Genomic DNA, 22,412 nt, shown 5'->3' with positions numbered 1-22,412 from the left:
GAGTGGCTCAGTTGGTTAAGCTACTGCCTTCGGCTCAGGTCATGATCCTGGGGTCCTGGGATCAAGTCCCGCATAGGGCTCCCAGCTCAGCAAGGAGTCTGCTTCTCTCTGTGACCTTCTCCCCTCTCATGCTCTCTCTCACTCTCTCTCTTTCTCTCTTACTCTCTCAAATAAATAAATAAATAAATAAATAAATAAATAAATAAAAAGAACCTTAAAAAAAAAAAAAAGAAGATGGCATTATAGAAGTCCAAACCTTGATGTGAAGCCTTAAGGAAGATGGATGAGAGGTGGAAAGGAAAGAGAATGATATTCTGAGCTGGGAGAATAGCCTAGCAAAATCATGGAGTGGGTTAGAGTACAGTGTGTGTTTGAGGGATAAAGAAGGCATTCAGGGTTGGAAGAAAGAGTGGGAATGTGATTGGGTCACAGAGGACCCAAGACAAGGTGAGAGCCATTAAAAGTATTGTGGCACAGACACGGATGGAGAAAGGAAGAGAAGGAAAAAGACACCACCTAGGGATAGAAGGGGTTATCCAGGATGGGCAGAGGGTCAAGGAAAGAAGACAAGTGACAACAGGTCCCCCAAGGAAGAGAGGGGAAACAAGCAGGGAGAGTCCATTTTGGAAGCCAGGACCCTTCTCGGTTTCTGTACTTAGCTGGCGAGGTGGGTCAAGGAGCCTACACACTCACTCACCTTTATTAGGTTGATGAGGATACTGAAGTCTCGAACAGCCATATTCCAGTAGAGGAGCTTCTCCTCATGAATCTGGGGGCAATCAAATATACAGATACTTCTGAACCAGCCAAGTACTTCTCTTATTGTATTTCCACTAATATATGGGTCCTAGATTACATAGCTATTCAAAGATTAATTTAAGCCAATTATTCTCTCAATGAGATGTTACCAGTGTAACTCACAAGATGGTCCTAAGGCCTGCACAGGGTGCCTTATAGAGAGTTTCTAAACTCTCCTCGTCAGTAACTGACAAGTAGGAAAAAGCCTCTGCAACATACCTGCTGGTGACTGGATCCCCGTGGCTTCTCTGATCCCTATGCTCTCAATAGCCTAGCTCAGTCCTGGTTAGCAGGCAGTAGCACAGCATCTTAAACAAGCCTGCTCCCCTCATGCCAGCTCACAAGCAGCAAACTGCTGGGCATGGGAGGCTGCAACCAAAGACATTTTTTCCAGAGCTAGGGCCTATGGAGCAGTCTGAGCCTTCCCCTGGGCAGTAGCCTGGAAATATAGAGCCCAATCCTCCCTCAAACTGGAACAAAAAGAAATTAAACCAGGAACTCTTTGAAAAAGAATTCTGGATCTCTCTAACTCAACAGAAGTAGCTTAGAAGAAACTCTGACCCAAGATATAAAAGATGCATCGGCTTCCTAGTAACCAGGTCTACCTCTTGTGGTGGGAGTATCTGACCCACCTGTTGTGAGTCTGCTGCGGTGCCAGCCTGAAGACCCTTTACTGTCTTTTCTAGTTCAGCCATCATCACACGGAAGAAAATGACAAAGGTGTGCCTAGAAGACATACACATTTATACAACGATGACTGGTTAGAAAGAACTTCCAAGAAAGTCAAGGCACTAAAAGTCATTTCCTTCTCCGCCTCTCAGAATTTCCTTTCACTAGAGCCCACTGTTAAAGGGTGGGGGAGTGGAAAGGATTCATAAAGGAGCCCAAGAAGATGACCTGTCAAACAATGGAATTAACTTTATGAAGGGAGACCATGTAGTGGCATGGGAGAGCTGTGAGGTGGCAGTAAGAAGATCCAAGTTCAAGTCCTAATTCCATACTTACTGCCTGTGTAAGTCTGAGTAAGTTCCCCTCTAATGCTCATTTTCCTCATCAGTACAACAGAGATAATAACACCCACCTCACAGAATCACTGAAAGGGTTCAATAACATGGGGAATGTTGAAGGTGCTTTATAGACTTTGTATGAGACAAAACCCACTGAGATGTACGTGACCAGATACAACCATCACTTTATCCCAACATGGTTACGATATTAGATAGTCTCACTTCGAAAGGATGAAAATACTAACATGAAATGTTTGGTGACTAAATCTTCTTTGTCTTCAAAGACTCTACTGAAAATTCAAGCCTCACTAAGGTCCTTTCACATGGGCTGGATGAGAGCCCCTTGAAAAGAATGCACAGAAGACATTCTATATGTTGAATGAATGTCTCTACCATCTGTATCAGAATTCGATGAAGGGTGAGGTAGTTATTTGGAAACTACATATACTGGACAATGTGATTCTATTCTAATTAGGGGAAAAACTGGAGGAGAGAACTCCCTTACCTGTTCAGGGTAGGGAATGTGGAAGAAGATGCATCTTTAGGAGAATTGATCAGTTCTGGGACACCAACTCCAGCAATCTCCTCTATGGCCTTCAGAACACTGTTTGTATGCTCCAGGTAAATGCTGCATTGAGAGCCACAGGAATATAAATACATGTTACAGAATTCCTAAATCAAGAATTCTTTCTTGACATATTACCAAGTACTTTGCTTTATCTATTTATTATTTTAAAGATTTTATTTATTTAGAGAGAGCATGTGTAGGTGTGCCCATGCAAGCAGGGGGAGCAGCAGGAGAGAGAGGAGAATCCCAAGCAGACACTGCACTGAGCATGGAGCCTAACACAGGACTCAATCTCACTACCCTGAGATCACAACCTGAGCCGAAATCACGAGTTGGTCGCTTAACCACCCGAGCTAAGTTGCCTTAGCCAGTCGTTTCAGCTTTAAAAAAACTACTAGTGTTTATTTTAAAAATTTTTAAAAAAGATTATATTTGAGAGAGAAGGAGAGAGAGAACATGAGCAGGGGGAGGGGCAGAGGGAAAGGAGAAGGAGACTGCCAGCTGAGCAGGGAGCCCCATGAGGGGCTCCACCCCAGGACCCTGGGATCATGATGTGAGCCTAAGGCAGACGCTTGACTGACTGAGCCACCCAGGGGCCCCTACTGTAATTTATTTTTAATAAAATGAAGATTCCAGGTAATTATCAGGAGGTAAAGGAAATGATGTTTTAATCGGATATATAGTTTGACACTTTGGAAGTGATGGATGAGTCGTGGATATATAGTAGGTAACAAGTAATTACCTAACTCTAACAAGGCGAAACACAACAGCAGACTCTTCCACTTCCTCCAGCTAGTCAGGAACTAACTGACAGTATAAAATAGAACCAGTGAGGAGCCTGGGTGGCTCAGTTGGTCCAGCATCCTCCTTCGGCTCCAGTCATAATCCTGGGGTCCTGGGATCGAGCCCCACATTGGGCTCCCTGCTCAGTGGGAAGTCTGCTTTCCCCTCTCCCTCTGTTGTTCCCCCTTCTTGTGTTCTCTCTCTGTCAAATAAGTAAAATTTTTAAAAAATAAATAAAATAAAATAGAACCAGAGGGTCTTATGATCCGAATATTCCAAATTCTGTTAATTTATTAATTTATTCTATTTTTCTATTCAAGTGTAATTAACATACCACATTATATTAGTTTCAGGTATATAGCATAATACAACTTTTGTTTATTTCAAACCTACTTCTTTGTTTCCAAGTTCCCCTTAACCAGGGCAACTTCTCAGTCTTTGACCATGTGGGAGATCCCAACAGTGGCAAAATGGACTATTTGGTTCATGGAAAGAAACTGAGCCTCTTACCTGAGCAAAGTATGGAGCTGTTCAGTAGCGATGCTATTCTTCTCTTTTTCCCCCCTTGGCCACACCCGACAGAGGAACTGTTTGGCCAATGAAGCTGTTGAGAAATAAGACAAATACCTCTCATGCATGGAAAACTGACTATACTCTTGTTTTTCAGGTTCTTGGGGGATGATTAATGAGCAAAAGGATTTTTTTTTTATATTTACTCTGAAGTTCCTAGTCTGACAATTTGAAAAAGTCTATCACGGGTTCCTGCTCCACTGGTCCCTCTACCAGAAATAAACCCGTTTGTCTAGGACACAATGCATCCTGCAATCTCACCCTGCCCTAACAAACACACAAACATGAACTGAATAGGCACACACTGCTGGGCATTAGGAAAACCAATCTTGTCCCTCCTGGGCAGACCAATAAGCCATGCTCATCTTAGAGAGTCATACCAAACCCTCCCCTTTTAATCAACAGGAAATAATAAAAGGTTTGTTTTGCATTTTCTTCTTGCTTTCTGTGTGTGCTGTCAATTAGAATATATAATTAGTCAGCTGCATTCAAAGAGCTATGACAAAAGGTAGTTAAAGAAAAAGATCAGAAGGGGTGCCTAGGTGGCTAAGTCGGTTAAGCATCTGCCTTCAGCTCAGGCTGTGATCCCAGGGTCCTGGGATTGAGTCCTGCATTGGGCTCTCTTTCGCCTACTAGTTCACACTCTCTCCCCCAACTCTGTCTCTCTCTCAAATAAATAAAATCCTTTAAGAAAAGAAAAAAGAAAAAGATCAGGAACTGGGCCCAGCCTTTCTTTACACTTAATCAAATCTTGATTTCTCCTTTCTCCCATTTTACTAACCTAGCAGTTTGTGTCTCTTTTTGTCAAATGTCTCAGATAATTTACGAAAAAGGACATGAATTAACAGAAGCCAAACAGAAAATTAGCTAGACAAACGAACTAACCAAACTCAGACTAAGCAGTATTAGCAGAGATCAATCATAGCTCCTTCTGGGAAAATGTCCTTCTTGATATGGCAAAAGGGTACATCCATGGTTATGGGGGTTTTACATATAAAATATACAAGGTCCCAGGAAGCCCTAAGTTTATAAGCTTGAGTTAGTTATTAATCCTATTCATGAATAAAAAATAAAAAAGAGGATCTGGGCCCATCACCAATTTTTTCTTTGTTCTGGGCAGGAGCTGTAGATTTCTCCAAAATGACCATCAGAAGTCTGATGAGATAAAGAGCACACTGGAAACTCGGAATGCTGTGAGAGAAATTCTGCAAGTAATTGAAGCTCTGTCTGTAAAGGAGAAAAGAAAGAAGAAGAAGAAAAAAGATATGACAAGTATTACAAATATATCTAAATACATGAGTTGTCTAAGTTCACTTGTGTATTTATTGGTCTAACCGGAATTCTCCTCATTTTCAGGTATTTTTGTGGCCACCTTCTATCAAGACCATGATAGAACACTGTAGCCTTGTATGACGAAAGCCAGGGCAGAACAGAGCCCAGGGTCTGGAATGCTGGCCTGAAAGGGGTCATGTACACCAAGATACCCAAAGAAGAGTTTACACCATGCTTACATGAGCAACCCTGGACAAATTATTTGCTCTTAAAGCCTAAGGCAACACAATGAGAATAAAGTATAAATTCTAGGTTTATAGGGACAAGTGAAAGGAAACTATAAGACAGAGAAAGCAGAGCTTTTAATAAGTGTACCATATATGGTCAGCTTTCAATGCACTGAAATAATGGGAGATAGGGAGTCAAAATTAATCCAGAACTGTAGCTAAAATAAAACTAGAGTGTACTCCCCTGACTGACTGTGGGAAGGAGGTCAAACAAATTTAAAAGCACTTTATTTAAAATGAAGTAAGGTCTTGCCCTATAGGCAGGGATGATAAGCATTAACTGCAGACCCAGAGATAGTATAGAGAAGGAGAAAGAAAGATGAAATTACTCTGTTTGAAGCTGGGACAGCAGGCTGGAAGCCATGCCTCTTAGGTTTCCTTCTCACCTCCCTCTTCCACTGCCTTGCCCTCAGCCTAGGCTCCTCTTCTTTAAAGACTAGGAGGAAATCAGTGGTAACTACTGCTACCTAATTACCTGATTCTATTGAGAGACAGTAGGCTTCCAGATAATCAGGAGTCAACTACAGGTCACTAGTGTTTTTCATATCATTACCCGAAGAGGCCAACTTTACAGGAGGCAGAATGCCAGATTTAGTAGGATTTATTCAACAGTTTCTAATGTCTCAGTATTTATTGGAATACATAGATGAAAAAGCTCATATGATTGAGGAAAAGGAGCTGAAAACATCAATTTCCCTCACTACTACTGGGAGACACCCAAGTCATTTCCAAGAACTCTTGCTAATCCTGTCTGACCTACCTGAGCAATTCCTCCAAGGACTGGTCAGGCTCTCCTTGCTTCAATCGGTTTGTAAGGACCTCAAGAGCTGAGTACAGTAAATTATGATTTTCAGGCTGAAAAAATCCACTCCTAAGGGAAAGTCAAGGTAAAATGGTTGAGCATAGTTTTAGAAAGGTGGCTTGGACAGCATGTGAGGATCCCTGCCTCCAGGCTATGACATCAACAAGTCAATGGAGGCAAAAGGAGAACTACAGCACTGGAAGTACCCAGGTAACCAACTCGGTCACACACTACAAGGGGAAGGGCACCTGAAACAGTCTTTCCTTAAGGGTCTAATAGTCCTCCCTAGGTTTATTTTCAGGGAATAAAAACTCTCCTTCATTTGCTACATTTTAGAGACATCTCGGCCTTCCTCCCCAGAAAAACCAGAAATAACTTCATCAATGGTTAAATCAGTATTGATTCCGTAGAAGGTGCTCAATAAAAAACTTACTCCTTCTTCCCTAAGTCTTGGCGATTCTATCTTCAGATCTCTTTCCCACTGTCCCTTCCTTCCCAAGCTCAGGTAGTCACTCTAACCCAGGCCCTTAGGATCATCACACATATATGGATCGCTGAGACACCTTTTGACTGGTCTTTCTGCATCCCTTTCCAATCTGTCCAGCACACTGCTGCCAAAAGGATTTTCCTAAAACACTGATTTCATTAAACCTTGCCTCTGATCATAAAACTCCAGAATTGCTTTTCTGTACAACATTCAAACTCTTTGAGCCCCTAGATTTTCTACTCCTGTAGAAACATCTCTACCTCACCAGTGGTAGTCCTTCTGCCTTTCAACAAATGTATTCTGAGGGTCTATGATAGGTCAGGATTTGGGGGGGCAAGGTGGAGGATCAGCTTCATTTATTTTTTTAAAGATTTTATTTAGGGGGGCGCCTGGGTGGCTCAGTGGATTAAGCCGCTGCCTTCGGCTCGGGTCATGATCTCAGGGTCCTGGGATCGAGCCCCGCATCGGGCTCTCTGCTCTGCAGGGAGCCTGCTTCCTCCTCTCTCTCTGCCTGCCTCTCTGCCTACTTGTCACCTCTCTCTCTGTCAAATAAATAAATAAAATCTTTAAAAAAAAAAAAAAAAAAGATTTTATTTAGGGGCGCCTGGGTGGCTCAGTGGGTTGGGGCCTCTGCCTTCGGCTCAGGTCATGATCCCGGGGTCCTGGGATCAAGCCCTGAGTTGGGCTCTCTGCTCAGCAGGGAGCCTGCTTCCTTCTCTCTCTGCCTGCTTGTGATCTCTGTCTGTCAAATAAATAAATAAAATCTTAAAAAAAATAAAGATTTTATTTATTTATTTGACAGAGAGAGAGAGAGATCACAAGTAGGCAGAGAGGCAGGGAGAGAGAGATGGGGAACCAGGCTCCCCGCCGAGCAGAGCCTGACGTGGTGCTCGATCCCAGGACCCTGAGATCATGATCCAAGCTGAAGGCAGAGGCCCCAACCCACTAAGCCACCCAGGCGCCCCGGGGAACAGCTTTATTGAGATAGAATTGACATACAATGAACTGCACGTATTGAAAAGTTGATCAGTTTGATCAGGTTACATATATAAACCCATGAAATCATCACTGCGAAGAAAATAATGAACATACCTATTACCCCCAGGAATTTCCTTATATGCCTTTGAAATCCATCCTTCACTCCATCCTCCTACTCAGTGAGAGGCAATCACTGATCTGTTTTCATCGTCAGTAATAGATTATATGCTTTTTCCTAGGATTCTATATAAACGCAATCAAAAGCTATGTACTCTTATGGTTTTGCTTTCTATTCAGTATAATTCTTTTCTTCATCCATGTTGTTGTGTGTAGTATTCTACCATATGAAAATTTGTTTATCCATTTACTAGTTTATGGACATTTGTTTCTAGTTTGGGGCTATTACAAATAAAGCTATTATTAACATTTGTGCACAAGATTTTGTATAGACATATGCTTTCATTTCTCTTGAGTAAATACCTAGGAGTAGAATGGCTGTGTTGTATGTTAGGTGTATGTCTAACTTTTTAAGGAACTGCTAAACTGTTTCAAAAGTAGGTGTACCATTTTACATTTCCATCAGCAGCACGTGACAGTTCCAGGTGTTCCATGTTCTCACCAATATGGTAAGGTAAGTCTTCATAATTTAGCCATGTTGTAATTTTAACTTGGAATTCCTTAATAACTAACACTACTGAACATCTTTGCATGCCATCCATATATCTCCTTGATGAGGCATCTGATCAAATCTTTTGTCAGGCACTGTTTTTAAGTCCTGGGGATAGAATAATGATTGGTTTCAGCTCCCATGGAGCTCGTGGTCCAGCAAGGAACATAGATGAACAAATAATTACAATAAAATATGGTAAAGGCTTATTGTAAGAGGATACCAGAGTATTAGGAGAAAACTGGGAATTAGAGAGGTAGGAAGGAGGCTTATTACCTGCCTTCGGGGTCGGAGAAGATGGCCCTGAGGAACTGAAGTTTAAAGCCAGATCTCAGAGATGAGTTAGAAAAGACTGGTGATCAAGGAGGGTGGGGATCCAGGTAGAAGAATGAGTATGTGTGAAATCTTCCAGATGAAAGCAATATAGGGTACTGAAATTAATTCAGTATAGCTGGAGGGCAGAATATAAGACAAGTGAAAGAGCAGGAGCCAGATAATAAAAGGTGTTAGAAGCTAGGGGAAAGAGTCTGAAGGCAAGAAAAACCTAAGGACAACAAGGACCAAAGTTGGGATAGGATTTGCATTGGGAAGACCACTGACTACTATGTGAAGAAAGGACTGAGGGACGGAGGCAGAGAACCAATTGTGAAACTAATCTCATCCAGGTGAGAGATGATGGGAGTCTCAAAGCAGTGCAGTAGGAGAGCAACAGATGGCTATTTAGATGTTATTTAAAAGATAAAATTAACAGGATTTGGTGATCCGATGAGAGAGAGAGAAAAGGTAGTGGGTAGAGAAAGGGACAAAGAACAACTGCTGGTTTCTGGCTCAGACATTGGTGGTACCATTTATGTAGCCCCGCAAAGCTGAAGGAGCTGTGGTAAGGATGATACATTCCATTTTGGATGTGATGTGTCTGAGGTGTCAATGACACATTACGAAGTGTTGAGTAGGCAGCTGGATATAAACGCCTTTAACCAGAAGATAAATTTCAGCACAAATTAAAGCTTGGATGAGACTGCCCAGAAAGCCTGTACAGAAGAGAAGAGCCAGGGCCTACCCTTGAGGAACAAAAGCATTTAAGGGACACAACTCCCTCATTTCACTTTCACCCATGCCATGCCTTCCCAACCATTCCTTTACTGCCCAAAAGGTCATCTATACTTCAGGACCCCATGAAATTCCATTTTTTTCACAAAGTATTTCTAAATACCCCAGCTCAAAGTGTATTCATCTCTTTAACATATAATCTGGAATTTGTCTACAAGTTGTTACTGGCATTTTTTTAAAAGCTTTTATTTTTAAGTAATCTCTACATCCAGTGCGGGGCTCCAACTCACAATCCCGAGATCAATAGTCTCATGGTCCACTGACTGAGCCAGGCAGGTGCCCCAGTAACAATTTCTTAAGTAACCCTCTCTCCAGTATTATTATGGAAAGAAAGGCTGCCACAGCAAACCTGGCTAAGAATCAGATGGCCCAGTCTGTTACAGGTTAGCCATTATCAAGTCATCTAATTTTCAAATGAGTTAATAACCGTGGCCATATAAGACACAGAGGGTACAAGATCAAATGAAATGATGCAGACAAAAACACTCCAAAAAGAACAAGCACATGTTTACATAAAACTTTGCGAGCCTTCTCTGCTCTGTGGGGAGGCTGCTTCCTCCTCTCTCTCTCTGCCTGCCTCTCTGCCTGCTTGAAATCTCTATCTGTCAAATATATAAATAAAATCTTTAAATTAAAAAAAAAAAAAAAAAAAAAAAAACTTTGCGAGCCTTTTCTGTCTTTTCTCTACCTCAGTGCCTTGGGGCCTGTCAGATAAAAGCAAGTGCATACTTGATTATTTCTACCTACCACATCTTCCAAAAATACTTACCAAGCAAAAAGCCCATGAAAAATCTGCAGTAGCCTCTGATAGCATGAAGACATTATGTGGTACTCTTGAACTTTCATTCTTGGGCCGTCAACTACACCTTGGTTCTCAGCAGCTAAACACTGAAAAGGAAAAATGCTTTTAGGACCGTTGTTTTGGCAATTGCCCTAATTTTTCCTTCAATATTTCTCAGCCAAAAATGAAATCTCTTATTCACTTAGTAATTTCTAAATTTCTTTCCTTTTTTTAAAGATTTATTTACCCATTTGTGAGACAGTACATGTATGCATACGAGTTGGGGGAAGACAGAGGGAGAGAATCTTTAAGCATATTCCCTATCAAGCGCAGAACCCTACGCAGGCCAATCCCAGGACCCATGAGATTATGACCTGAGCTGAAACCAAAAGTCAGACACTCAACCAACTGAGCCACCTAGGCATCCCAGTAATTTCTAAATTTCTATAATGTTAAGATAGGCTGCTGACCTGAAAATAGTTGTGAATGTTCTCTAGATGGTTACACATTGGAGCCAGCAGTTGAACAATATTATGAGCAACTTCTTGAGCAGATCTTTGATGGAGATGTGAGAATCCAATATTCCGGTTTCCTTTACTCTATAATAAATTCAGAATTACTGGGGAAGAAACTGCTGGATAGCTTCTCTGAAATAGAGTTTGTTAAGGAGCTTTGTCAGACCCGGGTCACAAGGTAGAAGTGGACAGAAGAAATTGGCTGCTTGCCTAAAACTCTATTCTGAGAGAGGGATCTTGCTCATCTTCAAATTACCAAGAGGTTGCCTTTTATAGAGTATAAAGTATTTGATTGGGAAGTACAGACCCATAATTACTAATTAAATAAAGCTCACACAAAAATAGAAATCATTTAGGCTGATAAAAACATTGAGCAAGTAGTGAATACAAAAAAAATCAAATAACTGGATATATTAATGTTTAAATGTTTACATCTAAAACTTTCGTGTTCTGTTGTCAGCATCATCCCACTGCTTCAACAGATGCTAGACGCACATTTGTACAGTTATACACATATGAGATTCTGGTTTCTCTAGATAGCCAACTACTACTATTCTGAGGCTTGGGTACAGGCTCAGTTTGGGAGGGTTTTAAAAGCAAAACCCCAGTAGAGAACAGGATTCGGAAATGCTCAGGAAACTTGGAAATATAGATCCTATTTGAGGTGGTTTTGATTTATCTGTTTCAGACTTTCTTTCTAAAGCAAGGTGAATGGGCTCTGGAAATGAGGCTGGCACCATCATTGTGATCCAACATGATGCCAGAGAAAGTGACAAACTTGTTCATTAGACCTCCCTGTTTCCAAATTCATTAAGGCCAGGACTTGTGCTTCTGCCTATACTAACCTTGAGGAAGGGGATTCTCCTGGCAACAGAGGGTGTCAGCATATTCTCCAGTTTTTGGGAGAGATCTTCCAGCAAGAAAAGCAGCTCAGGGGGTTGAAGTTGCACAATTTCTGTAGCCTGTCACAAGGAGGAAAGAAAGGATAATTCCAAGCATATCCTCACCATCTTTTTGAATGAGCACATTTCAGGTTTACTCTTCCCAATGGGTGAAGAATCTAACCATTCCCCAAAAAGGGGGAAATTTCTCCACCTCATATAAATGGCTGTTGTGCTCTGTCAACAAATCAAAAAGTCAAGCACTCCCAAAGCACAACAAATTTTATTAAAACAGGAATCCAAGTGAGTATAGTTTTAGAAAACATACTTTCTTTTTTTTAAGATTATTTATTTATTTATTTGACAGAGAGAGCGAGCGAGCACAAGTAGGCAGAGAGGCAGGCAGGGGGTGGGGGAGCAGGCTCCCTGCCGAGCAGAGAGCCCGATGCGGGGCTTGATCCCAGGACCCTGAAATCATGACCTGAGCCAAAGGCACACGCTTAACTCACTGAGCCACCCAGGCGCCCCAAATACACTTTTTTTAAAAAAATGATTTGTCAGAGAGAGAGAGAGAGCACACAAGCAGGAAGAGGGGCAGAGGGAGAAGCAGGCCTCCTGCTAAGCAAGGAGCCCGAAGCTGGACTCAATCACAGGACCCTGGGATCATGATCTGAGCCAAAGGCAGCTGCTTAACTGACTGAGCCACCTAAGTGTCCCAAGTATGTGACTCTTGATCTCAAGGTCACGAGTTCAAGCCCCATGCTGGGCCTACAGTTTACTTTAAAAATAAATAAATGAATTAAAAAAATGTTGTTTACCTTAAAAAAAAAAAGATGATGAGGATGATTATTTATCATTACTGTCACTATATATGAAAGCTCTGGAAGCCAGAGTCCACCTTCTCTCAATGCTTTGGTGCTCCTTTTACAATAAGAATAGAGCTGAGAATTTTTTTTTGAATATTTACTTATTTATTTGAGAACAAGAGCAAGAGTGCGCATGCATGAGAGAGCAAGTGAGCGTGCAAGCATGAGTAGGAGGGAAGCGAGAGGGAGAGCAAATCCCAAGCAGACTCTGTGCTGAGCCAGACTCAGGGCTGGATTTTATGACCCTGAGATTGCAACCCAAGCTGAAACCAAGATGCTTAACTAACTGCACCACCCAGGCATCCTGGGCTGAGAAATTTTCTGAAACCAGATTAAATTCTAGGATCTCAGCTCTGTGACTTACTGCAGTGTGCATTTCAGTATCTAAGATGCACTTGGTCACAAGTCCACAATGCAGAATAGAGAAGACCTCAATGTCCAATTCTCGGAAAAAAGCATGGTAACTTTGTAGTGACACTGATGTCTTTTCTTCTTTCCCTTTGAAGTCCTGGGAAGAAAGCAGCAGCAACCAACAGAATAAACAAGGATTCTATAATACCTTGATTTTTCAGAAAGACCTCAAAGTACAATTATGCATTCATTTTATGAAGAAATTACTTTCTTAGCAATTTACCACCTTTCTTTCACCAAAGTCTCTAAATATTCCTGAGACAAAAGCACCTAATTTAAAATTGAATATGGGTCACATATCAAACCCTTGGTTGATTTCCTCTTAAGTATGAACTACTAGACAAACCAAGGTGTTATGGCATGGTAGAGAAAACAATGAGTTGTGGCACCAGACCAGTCTGGCTTCAAACCTTGCTCAAGCCTTATTAATTGTGTGACTGTGGGCAAGTCACTTACCATTTCTGGGCCTTAGTTTCCTTACCTATTAAACATAGATATTATTACCAATCTTGGGTTTTTAGGAGATTACAGGAACTATACAAATAAATGATAAACAGTAGCCAAAAAAACAAATAATTGAGATCCATGTGGTTTAGGGAATTTCACAAACATATAACTTACTCTGTGATTGGTAGACCTACAGGAAAAAGGAACTACTGTTTATTGATTATCAGAAACTGTCCTAAGCATCTCATGTTATCTCAATTGATTGAGAAGTTGATAATCCGGGATTAGAGGGGGAAAGAGGCTAAAAGCAGTATATCTAAAACTAGGTCTTAAAACAAAATTTGATAAATGCTACAAGAAAGAATTCAAAGTACTGCTGGGGTATAAAAAAGGAGTGACACATTTAAGAAAATGACTAGCAAAATCAGTGTGCTGTAATGATAAGGACTACGAGTCTAACCCTAACTCTGCTACTGGGAGAGTCGCCCCAAAGCTGAGGAGAGTTCGTCTGCCTCTTTTCTCTAATTTCTCTCTGTAAAATGCAGAGTATGATGCTGGTCCCTGTTAATCTTTGTTTTTTTTTTTAAGATTTTATTTAACAAAAATTTTTTTTCTTTATTTATTTGACAGAGAGAGAACAGCAAGAGAGGGAACACAAGCAGGGGGAGTGCGAAAGAGAAGCAGGCTCCCCACTGAGCAGGGAGCCGGATGAGGGGCTCGATCCCAGGACCTTGGGATCATGACCTGAGCGGAACGCAGACGCTTAACGACTGAGCCATCTAGGTGCCCCTCCCCTGTTAATCTTACTGTACTGTCACACAACCTTCATGGAAACCCATCACTTCAGTACCTTTTCCAGCTGGCTTCTATTAGATGGTGTAGGGTCACATTCTGAACTGTCCTCCTTTGAAAGTGTGTCAGGAGAGGATGTTTTGCTGCCATCTGCTTTCCGTTTTCCTCCTTTTGTTTCAAAAAGAGAAAAGTGACTCCAGTAATCAATTATCATGTTTGTTAACTATCACTACCTTCAGGAAACAACCTGCTGAAGAGTACCTAGGGTAGAGGAGGTAATTTTATAACCCTGCATTATAGTTCATTTTATAACCATGCCAAAGAAAGAGTTCAATGACATTATCTCTCCAGTTACTGAAGCCTTGGTGCATATGACCTCTTATGTTAATTCAATGACCTGACCCTCCTATGGAGACACAGAAGAAGAGAACATACCTATCTTTCCTTGTTTTCTGACTTTTGCTGAAATAGCAGCAGCAGTAGGAGGTGTTACATCTAAAGTTTCCAAGTCAAAGTTTGCAAGGGGAGGAACATAGTCTGGAGTGACTGGAAAAGAGAGGAGACAGAAGCTCAATGTATACCAGCCACATTATCACTGTTAGAATATCACCTGATTGGCTAAAAATTAATTTTCAGAACTACCAAGTATGGCTGAATGCCTGCAAGATACATTCAAGTTACCTGACATTAATTGTTTTGGCATAGCAAAATGATCAGAGATGACTTACAAGAATATCGTATTAAATGATTATGACTAATTAAGATAAAATCATTCTAAATAATGATATAAAAAATATCCAAGCAAGTAAGGACTAAAAATAAACTAATCCTTATTACAAATCTAAAGATATTAATATTTGGTCACACAGAAGTTTATTTTACACACAATTACATAGATGAGGGCCTGGTGGGGGTGGTTCCTACGTTTTCCCCAGAAAATCTACCTAACCCTTTAAAACAACAAGTTTATTTAATAGTCAGAGGTATTAAGAGACCTGTCAGCTTTACTCCTGGTTCATAACTATGTTCAGGAAAGCAAAGGGCACTGATCGTTTGACTTCTAAAGACGAAAAGTTACTTTACAAAAGCCCAACCAATGCTTTCCATTTTTTATTTTCTTAAGCAGCAAGATTTCTTGAAGGTAACAATGGGACGAAAATGGATGTATTCTTCCTTATTATTGTTGTCGAGCAAATATTTTCTTGTCCTAGATGAGTAGGGGATGGCTATCAGCGAGCTTGTCTTAAAAGTAAAGTTCTCTATCTCCTCACTGCCTTCCTAGCAAAGGTACTATATAGGACACTTTCCTTACCTGCCAAGTACTTTTCCAGGATTCTCTGAAGCTCCACAATATGTTTTAACCGGGTGAGCACCTTCCCCTTCATCTCAGGTGATGTTTGCTGGCAGAAGGCATTTACAATCTGGAAAAGTACAAATTATATTCTCATACTTTGAATGGTTCCAATTTTGACCTTGTTTACATTATTCATCCAGAGCTTAAAAAAAGCCATTCAGTAGCCAGATCCATGAGTTTAGTCTGTAATTTAAAGGTGTTCTCAGCAAGGTGCTATAGAAGAAAAAAAACCCTGGGCCAATATAGGAGATCTGACTTTTAATCCTAGTTTAACCCTAGTTCTACTGATTTCTAGTTAAATAGTAAGTAGAATAGCACAGTCACTAGAGAGCACACACTTTGATTGTATAAACAAATCCTATTCTGCTACTTACAAGCTGTGTGACCCTGGCCAAGTCATTATTAGCCTTTCTGAATTTTTACTTCTTCAACTACAAAATGAGACAGCTTTAAAACAAGAACACAGTTGTTATATGGATTAAATATTATAAAGAAATAAGCCCAGCATTTGGCACAATGTAAGTGCTTGATTTTTTTTTAAAAATTTATTTATTTGAGAGAGAGGGAGAAAGAGCAGGAGAGCACGAGCAGGGTGAGGCAGAGAGGAGCAGGCTCCCCAATGAGCAGGGAGCCCGATATGGGGCTTGATCCCAGGGCTCCAGGATCACAATCCGAGCCGAAGGCAGATGTTCAACCGACTGAGCCACCCAGGTGCCCCTATTCTTCACTGACTTGGTACTCTATGTATCTGCAACTGCATAGGTATAAAACAAGGATAATACCTGTCCTATCTACATTAGAATATAATTGTGAAGATAAGAAGAGATCATTTAAGTGAACAGTCTCAGGGGCACCTGGGTGGCTCAGTGGGTTAAAGCCTCTGCCTTCGGCTCAGGTCATGATCCCAGGGTCCTGGGATCGAGCCCCACATCGGGCTCTCTGCTCTGCGGGGAGCCTGCTTCCTCCTCTCTCTCTGCCTGCCTCTCTGCCTAGTTGTGATTTCTCGCTGTCAAATAAATAAAATATTAAAAAAAAAAAAAGTGAACAGTCTCAGAAATAATATGCATGATAAAGGAAGTGAGACATAAATGTAACATGGTATTGTCATTTTCATCATATTTCATTACTGTGCATTTCATTGAGCACAATATATTCCAAAGGAAGGGGAAAACCATCATTGACTTGATCTCACCAAATCAAAAAACATTAAGTGGATACCTATGCAAGGGCGAACAGTATTTTCACAGTGGAGAAGGTAGTTTATTCCAGGCAAAAGGAAGAATACAACAAAAAGGCTTAAAGTAGTAAAGCATGAACAACATCACGTGAATTCTCAGTGTTTTGATTTGGTTACATCAATGGGTACATAAAACTGGGGAGAAATGGACATAACAGCTGGAGAAGCTTAGCGGAGACTTTTTAGAGAGTCCCATGAGTACATGAGTACCAGGAAAGAGTTTCCTTCCAACAAGAACTACAGACAACAGGTAAAATGTCCTAGTAACTCTGCTTACCTCTCGGAACCAGTTAAGAGTAAGAAATATGAGTGAACACATGAACGAATGCTCTTTAACAGACATGGATTCCAACCTGTCTCCAGGATCCAAGTCAGTAAGGAATATAGGACAATCTGAAAGAGAAGAACAAACATTTCTAACTCCCTTTATTTCAGGTCAACAGAACCTGGGTGCTACCCTTAGGGTCACCTATCTCTCCTAACTTACTTTCCCTTTAACTTGTATTTGAAGGTCAAGCTTTGATTAGTCTCAAAATTACCATATTATGTAGCAATAATTACATATAATTAAGAAGTCTTTGCAAAACTAGAGGTGAGGACCAGAAAGCAACTAGAAACTACGGTGATGACTGATTTGTCAACATGACAGAAATCTGTATGTATTATTTTGTCTTCGGAATTCCATTATTACTGCTATTCTACTCTATGAAGTTAGAAAATTTCTTCCCACACACATGGGGTACTTGTTTGTTCCTTCCCTAAGATTACAAAGAAGAAAGGATCTGGTAACTTCATCCTATACCTAATAAACCATCAATCTCCTCCAAGTTTCCATTATGTTGTTTCTCCACACAAAGTCTCAGTAACCGGAAATAGGGAGCCAGGCACAATGGAGACACCAATCTAGGAAGAAAAAATCCATTTCTAAATAGTACTTTATAGGCACATTAGTCCATGTTTATAAGGAACCCAACCTTATAATTAAAGAGTTTTGCCCAAAACCAATGTCTACTTTTAAGAATAGAAGACAAGGAACTTAATGGATGCTCAGAAAATAAACAATGAAATAACCTGGAGGCAGGCAGAGGCTGAGTAGAATGAATATCCATGAGTTAGGAGAAGCAGAGGTAAGATGGAAGGAAGGAGGGAGAGTGGCAGAGGTAGACAAGCATGCTCATGCGAGGGAAAAAGGAACAGAAATGAAAACAGCCTCACAGAGCACTTGTTGCCTGTCCTTAAGCAATGTAAACCCCAACCACAGGGTCCAAGAAAAAACAAGGAATCTGACCCATTCTAGCTAATCCCTCCAAATACCATGTGTCTTAGGAGAAAATCACCCCTCCTTTGAAAAAGATATTATTTATTTACTTGAGAGAGAAAGAATGAGCTGGGGAGGGACAAAGGGAGAAGGAGAAGCAGGCACCCCATCAAGTAGTAAGCCCAATGCAGGACTTAATCCCAGGACCCTGGGATCAAGGCAGACGGTTAACCAAATGAACCACCCAGGCGCCCCAGAAACCTTATCCATCAAGCTCTCAACAGACTGCAAGAAGTGTGGAATACCCCATGAACACTCAAAACAGCAAATGAAGTTTTAGAAGAGAGGAAGTACACTGACTTCTGGTCTGATTCTTTTGAAGTCATTCTATCCCCATCTTTTGCAAAGTCTTGAGAGAACAACGGTGGCAGGAGATTGATGACAATCCCATCATGACTACTGTATTCTTCTAGTCCATAGAGAGCTTTCACAGGAAATGGATAGTCGCTGTGGAGAGAACCCAGAATTTGATGTCTCAAGGGTATACACATCTACTTGGGAAACCGCTGGAACAAACCAATCTTCCTTCTTATGAGAAGAAATGAGAAAGAGAAAGAATAAGTTGAAGCTTTTGGGAATTCTGGAACTAGGGTGTTACGGTGTTGGGAGCAAAGAAACTGCGGGACTGGGCCAGATTTAGCCAAGGTCACGAGCATTCTGATGTCTATACCAACTACTAACATAATTTCTTCACCAATAAAATCAAGTTAGTGGTATCCAGTACTTACCCTACTGGAAAATCACAGAAATCTACCACAAAGGCATCTTGAAAATCATTGAAGATGGTCTGCCCAAGCCATTCCTTCAGGAAGCAAGCAAACAAACAAGGCTGCATAGGTAAGGGTGTACTGGCTGTAGTGTCCTAGACAAACTATTACGCCCTTTCTAAGTCTTAGTTTCCTCATTTTTTTTTTTTTTAAGATTTTACTTATTAACTTAAGAGAGAGCATGAGCAGGTAGATGGAGGAGCAGACTCCCCCACTGAGCAGGATCATGACCTGAGGTGAAGGCAGCCACTTAACCGACTAAGACACCCGGGTGCCCCCGTTTCCTCATTTCTATGTTTGTTTTTTTAAAGATTTTATTTATTTATTTGTGTGAGAGAGAGCATGCATACACATGCACACAAGTGGGGGAGGGTGGCAGCAGGCAGAGGGAGAAGTAGGCTCCACGCTGAGCAAAGAGCCTGATGTGGGACTTGATCCCAGAACCCTGGGACCATGACCTGGGCCAAAGACAGATGCTTAACAGACCGAGTCACCCAGGCACCCCCCCCAACAGTTTCCTCATTTCTAAGAAGAGAATAACAATATTATGAATATCATGTGCCCCATTATTATGAAGTGGAAAACACATAATACATGAAAAATGCTTAACACAGTGCCTGGCACAGAATACATAGTGGCTCTCAACATCATCAACAATAGTATCATCATCCTCATCATTACTATTATTGTTATTATGCGAAGGAGGCCCCAGAGGTGAGGTCTGGGGTAAGGCAAGTCAGAACAGCCTTCCCAACTAGAAGATGGGAGAGCTCACAGAGTGATCCATTTTTGCACTGCAACAGACAGAAAGGCTTGAAGAATATGGAATAAAAAACAGTTCTCATGCTTTGCTGCTTTAAGAAAAGATACTGGGCCTTACCAGGGCTTTTGGAGCCAGCTTTCCTCCTTGGATCAGATTAGCAAGTTCATCATAATAAAGTGCAGAAGCCTGGGGAGACTGCTCACTGCAGGAATGAACCAACTGCAGCAAGGAGGTCACCTGGAACACCCGAAGAGAAAGAGTGGTTTAGCCACTGGGCTGCCAATGTTTCCTAAACACCACTCACTCCATTCAGTAGTAGATTTTTCCTTCCAATTTCACTGGCAAAGCTCTTATTATCACTCACCAGTTTCCTTGAATTTCCTGACAAGCCCATCTCTAATATCTCTTCTCCAATCCATCAGACACACACAACTGGATTAAATTTTTTTTTTTTTTTTTTTTTACAAACATGCCCTTTCTTTTCACAAATACTTGTATTGTATTTTATTCTGAGAGAAGGAGCGCACATGAATAGGGGGAGTAGCAGAGGGAGAAGGAGAGAGAGGAAGAGAGTCTTAAACAGACTCCATACCAAGCGCAGAGCCCAATGTGGGGCTTGATCTCACAAAACTGAGATAATGACCTGAGCCAAAATCAAGAGTCAGACGCTTAATCAACTGAGCCAACCAGGCGCCCTGTATTAATTTTTCTAAAGCAAAGCTTTGATTTTGTCGTATCTATGCTAGGAAACCCCTGAAGACTACTGCTATGTAAAAAACTAAATTGAAATGTCTTGATTCACATTCAAGGCCCTCCCTTTTCTACCTCTGGACTAGCTTTATCTCCAGTTCTCCAATTAAAGGCTAACTTGTGCCTATTCTCCAGTCAACCTCCTATTCTACAAACATGGCTCACTTTTCTTGCTCTCTAGGAATTCACAATTTAATTAAGGAGATTAGACAAATACAGAAATAAATGTAACTCAGGCCAGCCAGGAAAAACATTGGAAAAAAAAACAAAACAAAACACTCTTTCTGGTAAAACCAACAGTAACCAGAAGCAATTCCTCAGTTATTCATAAACATATCCAACTACATTATAAGAACTCACCTGTGTGCACTGTTCGTTGCTCAAGTCTGTTCTCTCTTGGGTCAAATTTGAAGATCTACTTCTAAAAACAAGGAATTTTAGCTTTATTTTTATATAAGAACTCACCTGTGTGCACTGTTCGTTGCTCAAGTCTGTTCTCTCTTGGGTCAAATTTGAAGATCTACTTCTAAAAACAAGGAATTTTAGCTTTATTTTTATATTTTGTAAGAACTAGCAATAAGAAAAAAAAAAAAAAAAAGAACTAGCAATAAGTGTATGAATCCTGCCATTCCTGGGATGTGGGCAGAGATAAAAGTACATAAAGGCACAGAGGACTATTTCAAAATGTGGATTAGAGCAAACAACGGCTACCTTTGATTTTTTTGAAGGGCACACTAAATTAGTAATAACTGTAAGAGCAAGCACTGGGCATTGTTCTAAGCATTTAATGCCCTCAAGTGGTATAGCTCCAAAGAATGAACTCTTAACCAGTGGATTATGTAGCCTGCATGAATCATTAATGCCGATTCTAAGAATCGGTCTCCCGAGGTTCCAGGAACTCCTAACAAATTATCTCTTAAGGAGCATAAACTGAACACCAGTGTCATTTCGCAATGGCAACATCTTAACAAGACCCAACTCTGATACTCCTGTCACCGGGTGGCTTATTTTTATCAAACATGATATACCACAGCAATGGAGAAATCTGTACTGTCTAGTGCCTGGGAGAGGCGCAAATGTAGAAAAGTACATCCAGGATGTTCAGGGTTCCTCTTTTGTGGAAACATTTCTATTACTTTATTTATTAGCAATCCCTAGTTTTTAACCATCAGACTGTAATGATTACAATCACATTCTGTAAAAATTATACTTGGTATATACAGTCAAGATTAGAAGGGAAAATGGAAAAGCTGTAACAAACATTTGCTTCTCTTATTATGGGCTTAATGTTTACCATTATAACACAATCTACACAATGTAACACTTCATTTGTAAGGTGGCAACTTGATTAATTGATCTTGAGCCACAGAAGTCAGAATTTCCATACATACCTGTCAGCTGCCATGATGCCAGCCATGGTGACAGCACCAATAATACCAATGAGTTTGTATTTGAATATGGTGCTAGACAGCTGCTTTCGTATCACCAGGTGCATGTCATCCTGCAAGGAAGACATAGTAGAAAAAGCTGAAGATGCTGGAATAGTCAACAAAAGAGCTTGTAGATACTGGAGCCAAAACACATACAATGCCAAGGGTTCTAACATTTACTACGTGGCTTTTGGCAAGTCATTTCATCTCTGAGTCTCAATTTTTTTCATCTATAAAATGGGGAAGGTGTTTGTAAGGATGAGAGACAAATTAAAAAGTGTCCTAGAACAGTGTCAAACATAATGTTCAAAATAAAAGATGTTTATTCACAAACGTTAAAAAATAAAAGCTACTATTGTTATTGTTGTGATGCTTGCTTGATAAGGATATGTGAATTATTGTAATGCTGTTGGATACTCAACGAAATAATAAAACAGAAAAAAATACCTAGGTAAATTAACCAAGGAGGCAAAAGACTTGTACTTTAAAACTATAAAGCAATGCTGAAAAATATTAAAGAAGACCTAAATAAATGGAAAGATATCCCATGTTCATGAATTGGAAGGCTTAATATTGTTAAAATAATGATAATACTCAAAGTGACAGGCACATTCTTTGTAATTCTTACTAAAATCACAACAGAATTTTTTATAGATGGAGAAAAACTCATGCTAAAATTCATATGGAATTTCAAGGGGCCACAAATAGCCAAAACAACCTTGCAAAAGAATAAATATGTTCTTTCAAATTTTAATTTTTAAAATTATTATA

At 40.5% G+C, this 22,412-nt stretch overlaps 1 protein-coding gene across 3 annotated transcripts in view; it reads right to left on the bottom strand.

Annotated features, from left to right (window-relative positions):
• FANCD2 (FA complementation group D2) overlaps nt 1-22,412 on the bottom strand; it is a 58,599-nt gene that overhangs the window by 7,031 nt on the left and 29,156 nt on the right. For all 3 annotated transcript variants that reach the window (XM_045992389.1, XM_045992391.1, XM_045992392.1), the window contains 20 exons: nt 21,603-21,712; nt 20,677-20,737; nt 19,579-19,698; nt 18,660-18,733; nt 18,232-18,378; nt 17,416-17,516; nt 16,891-17,006; nt 15,335-15,443; nt 14,458-14,568; nt 14,081-14,190; nt 12,737-12,880; nt 11,471-11,587; nt 10,581-10,709; nt 10,099-10,217; nt 6,046-6,156; nt 4,823-4,953; nt 3,667-3,760; nt 2,311-2,433; nt 1,431-1,524; nt 698-769 (listed from right to left, as the gene is read on the bottom strand). In XM_045992389.1, coding sequence (XP_045848345.1) covers nt 698-769; nt 1,431-1,524; nt 2,311-2,433; nt 3,667-3,760; nt 4,823-4,953; nt 6,046-6,156; nt 10,099-10,217; nt 10,581-10,709; nt 11,471-11,587; nt 12,737-12,880; nt 14,081-14,190; nt 14,458-14,568; nt 15,335-15,443; nt 16,891-17,006; nt 17,416-17,516; nt 18,232-18,378; nt 18,660-18,733; nt 19,579-19,698; nt 20,677-20,737; nt 21,603-21,712 — 2,193 coding nt within the window. The remainder of the gene's footprint in view (nt 1-697; nt 770-1,430; nt 1,525-2,310; nt 2,434-3,666; nt 3,761-4,822; nt 4,954-6,045; nt 6,157-10,098; nt 10,218-10,580; nt 10,710-11,470; nt 11,588-12,736; nt 12,881-14,080; nt 14,191-14,457; nt 14,569-15,334; nt 15,444-16,890; nt 17,007-17,415; nt 17,517-18,231; nt 18,379-18,659; nt 18,734-19,578; nt 19,699-20,676; nt 20,738-21,602; nt 21,713-22,412) is intronic.

Source organism: Meles meles, chromosome 20 (assembly GCF_922984935.1).
Source record: "Meles meles chromosome 20, mMelMel3.1 paternal haplotype, whole genome shotgun sequence".
Lineage (NCBI taxonomy): Eukaryota > Metazoa > Chordata > Mammalia > Carnivora > Mustelidae > Meles > Meles meles.
This window is presented reverse-complemented; position numbering and strand designations above follow the sequence as displayed.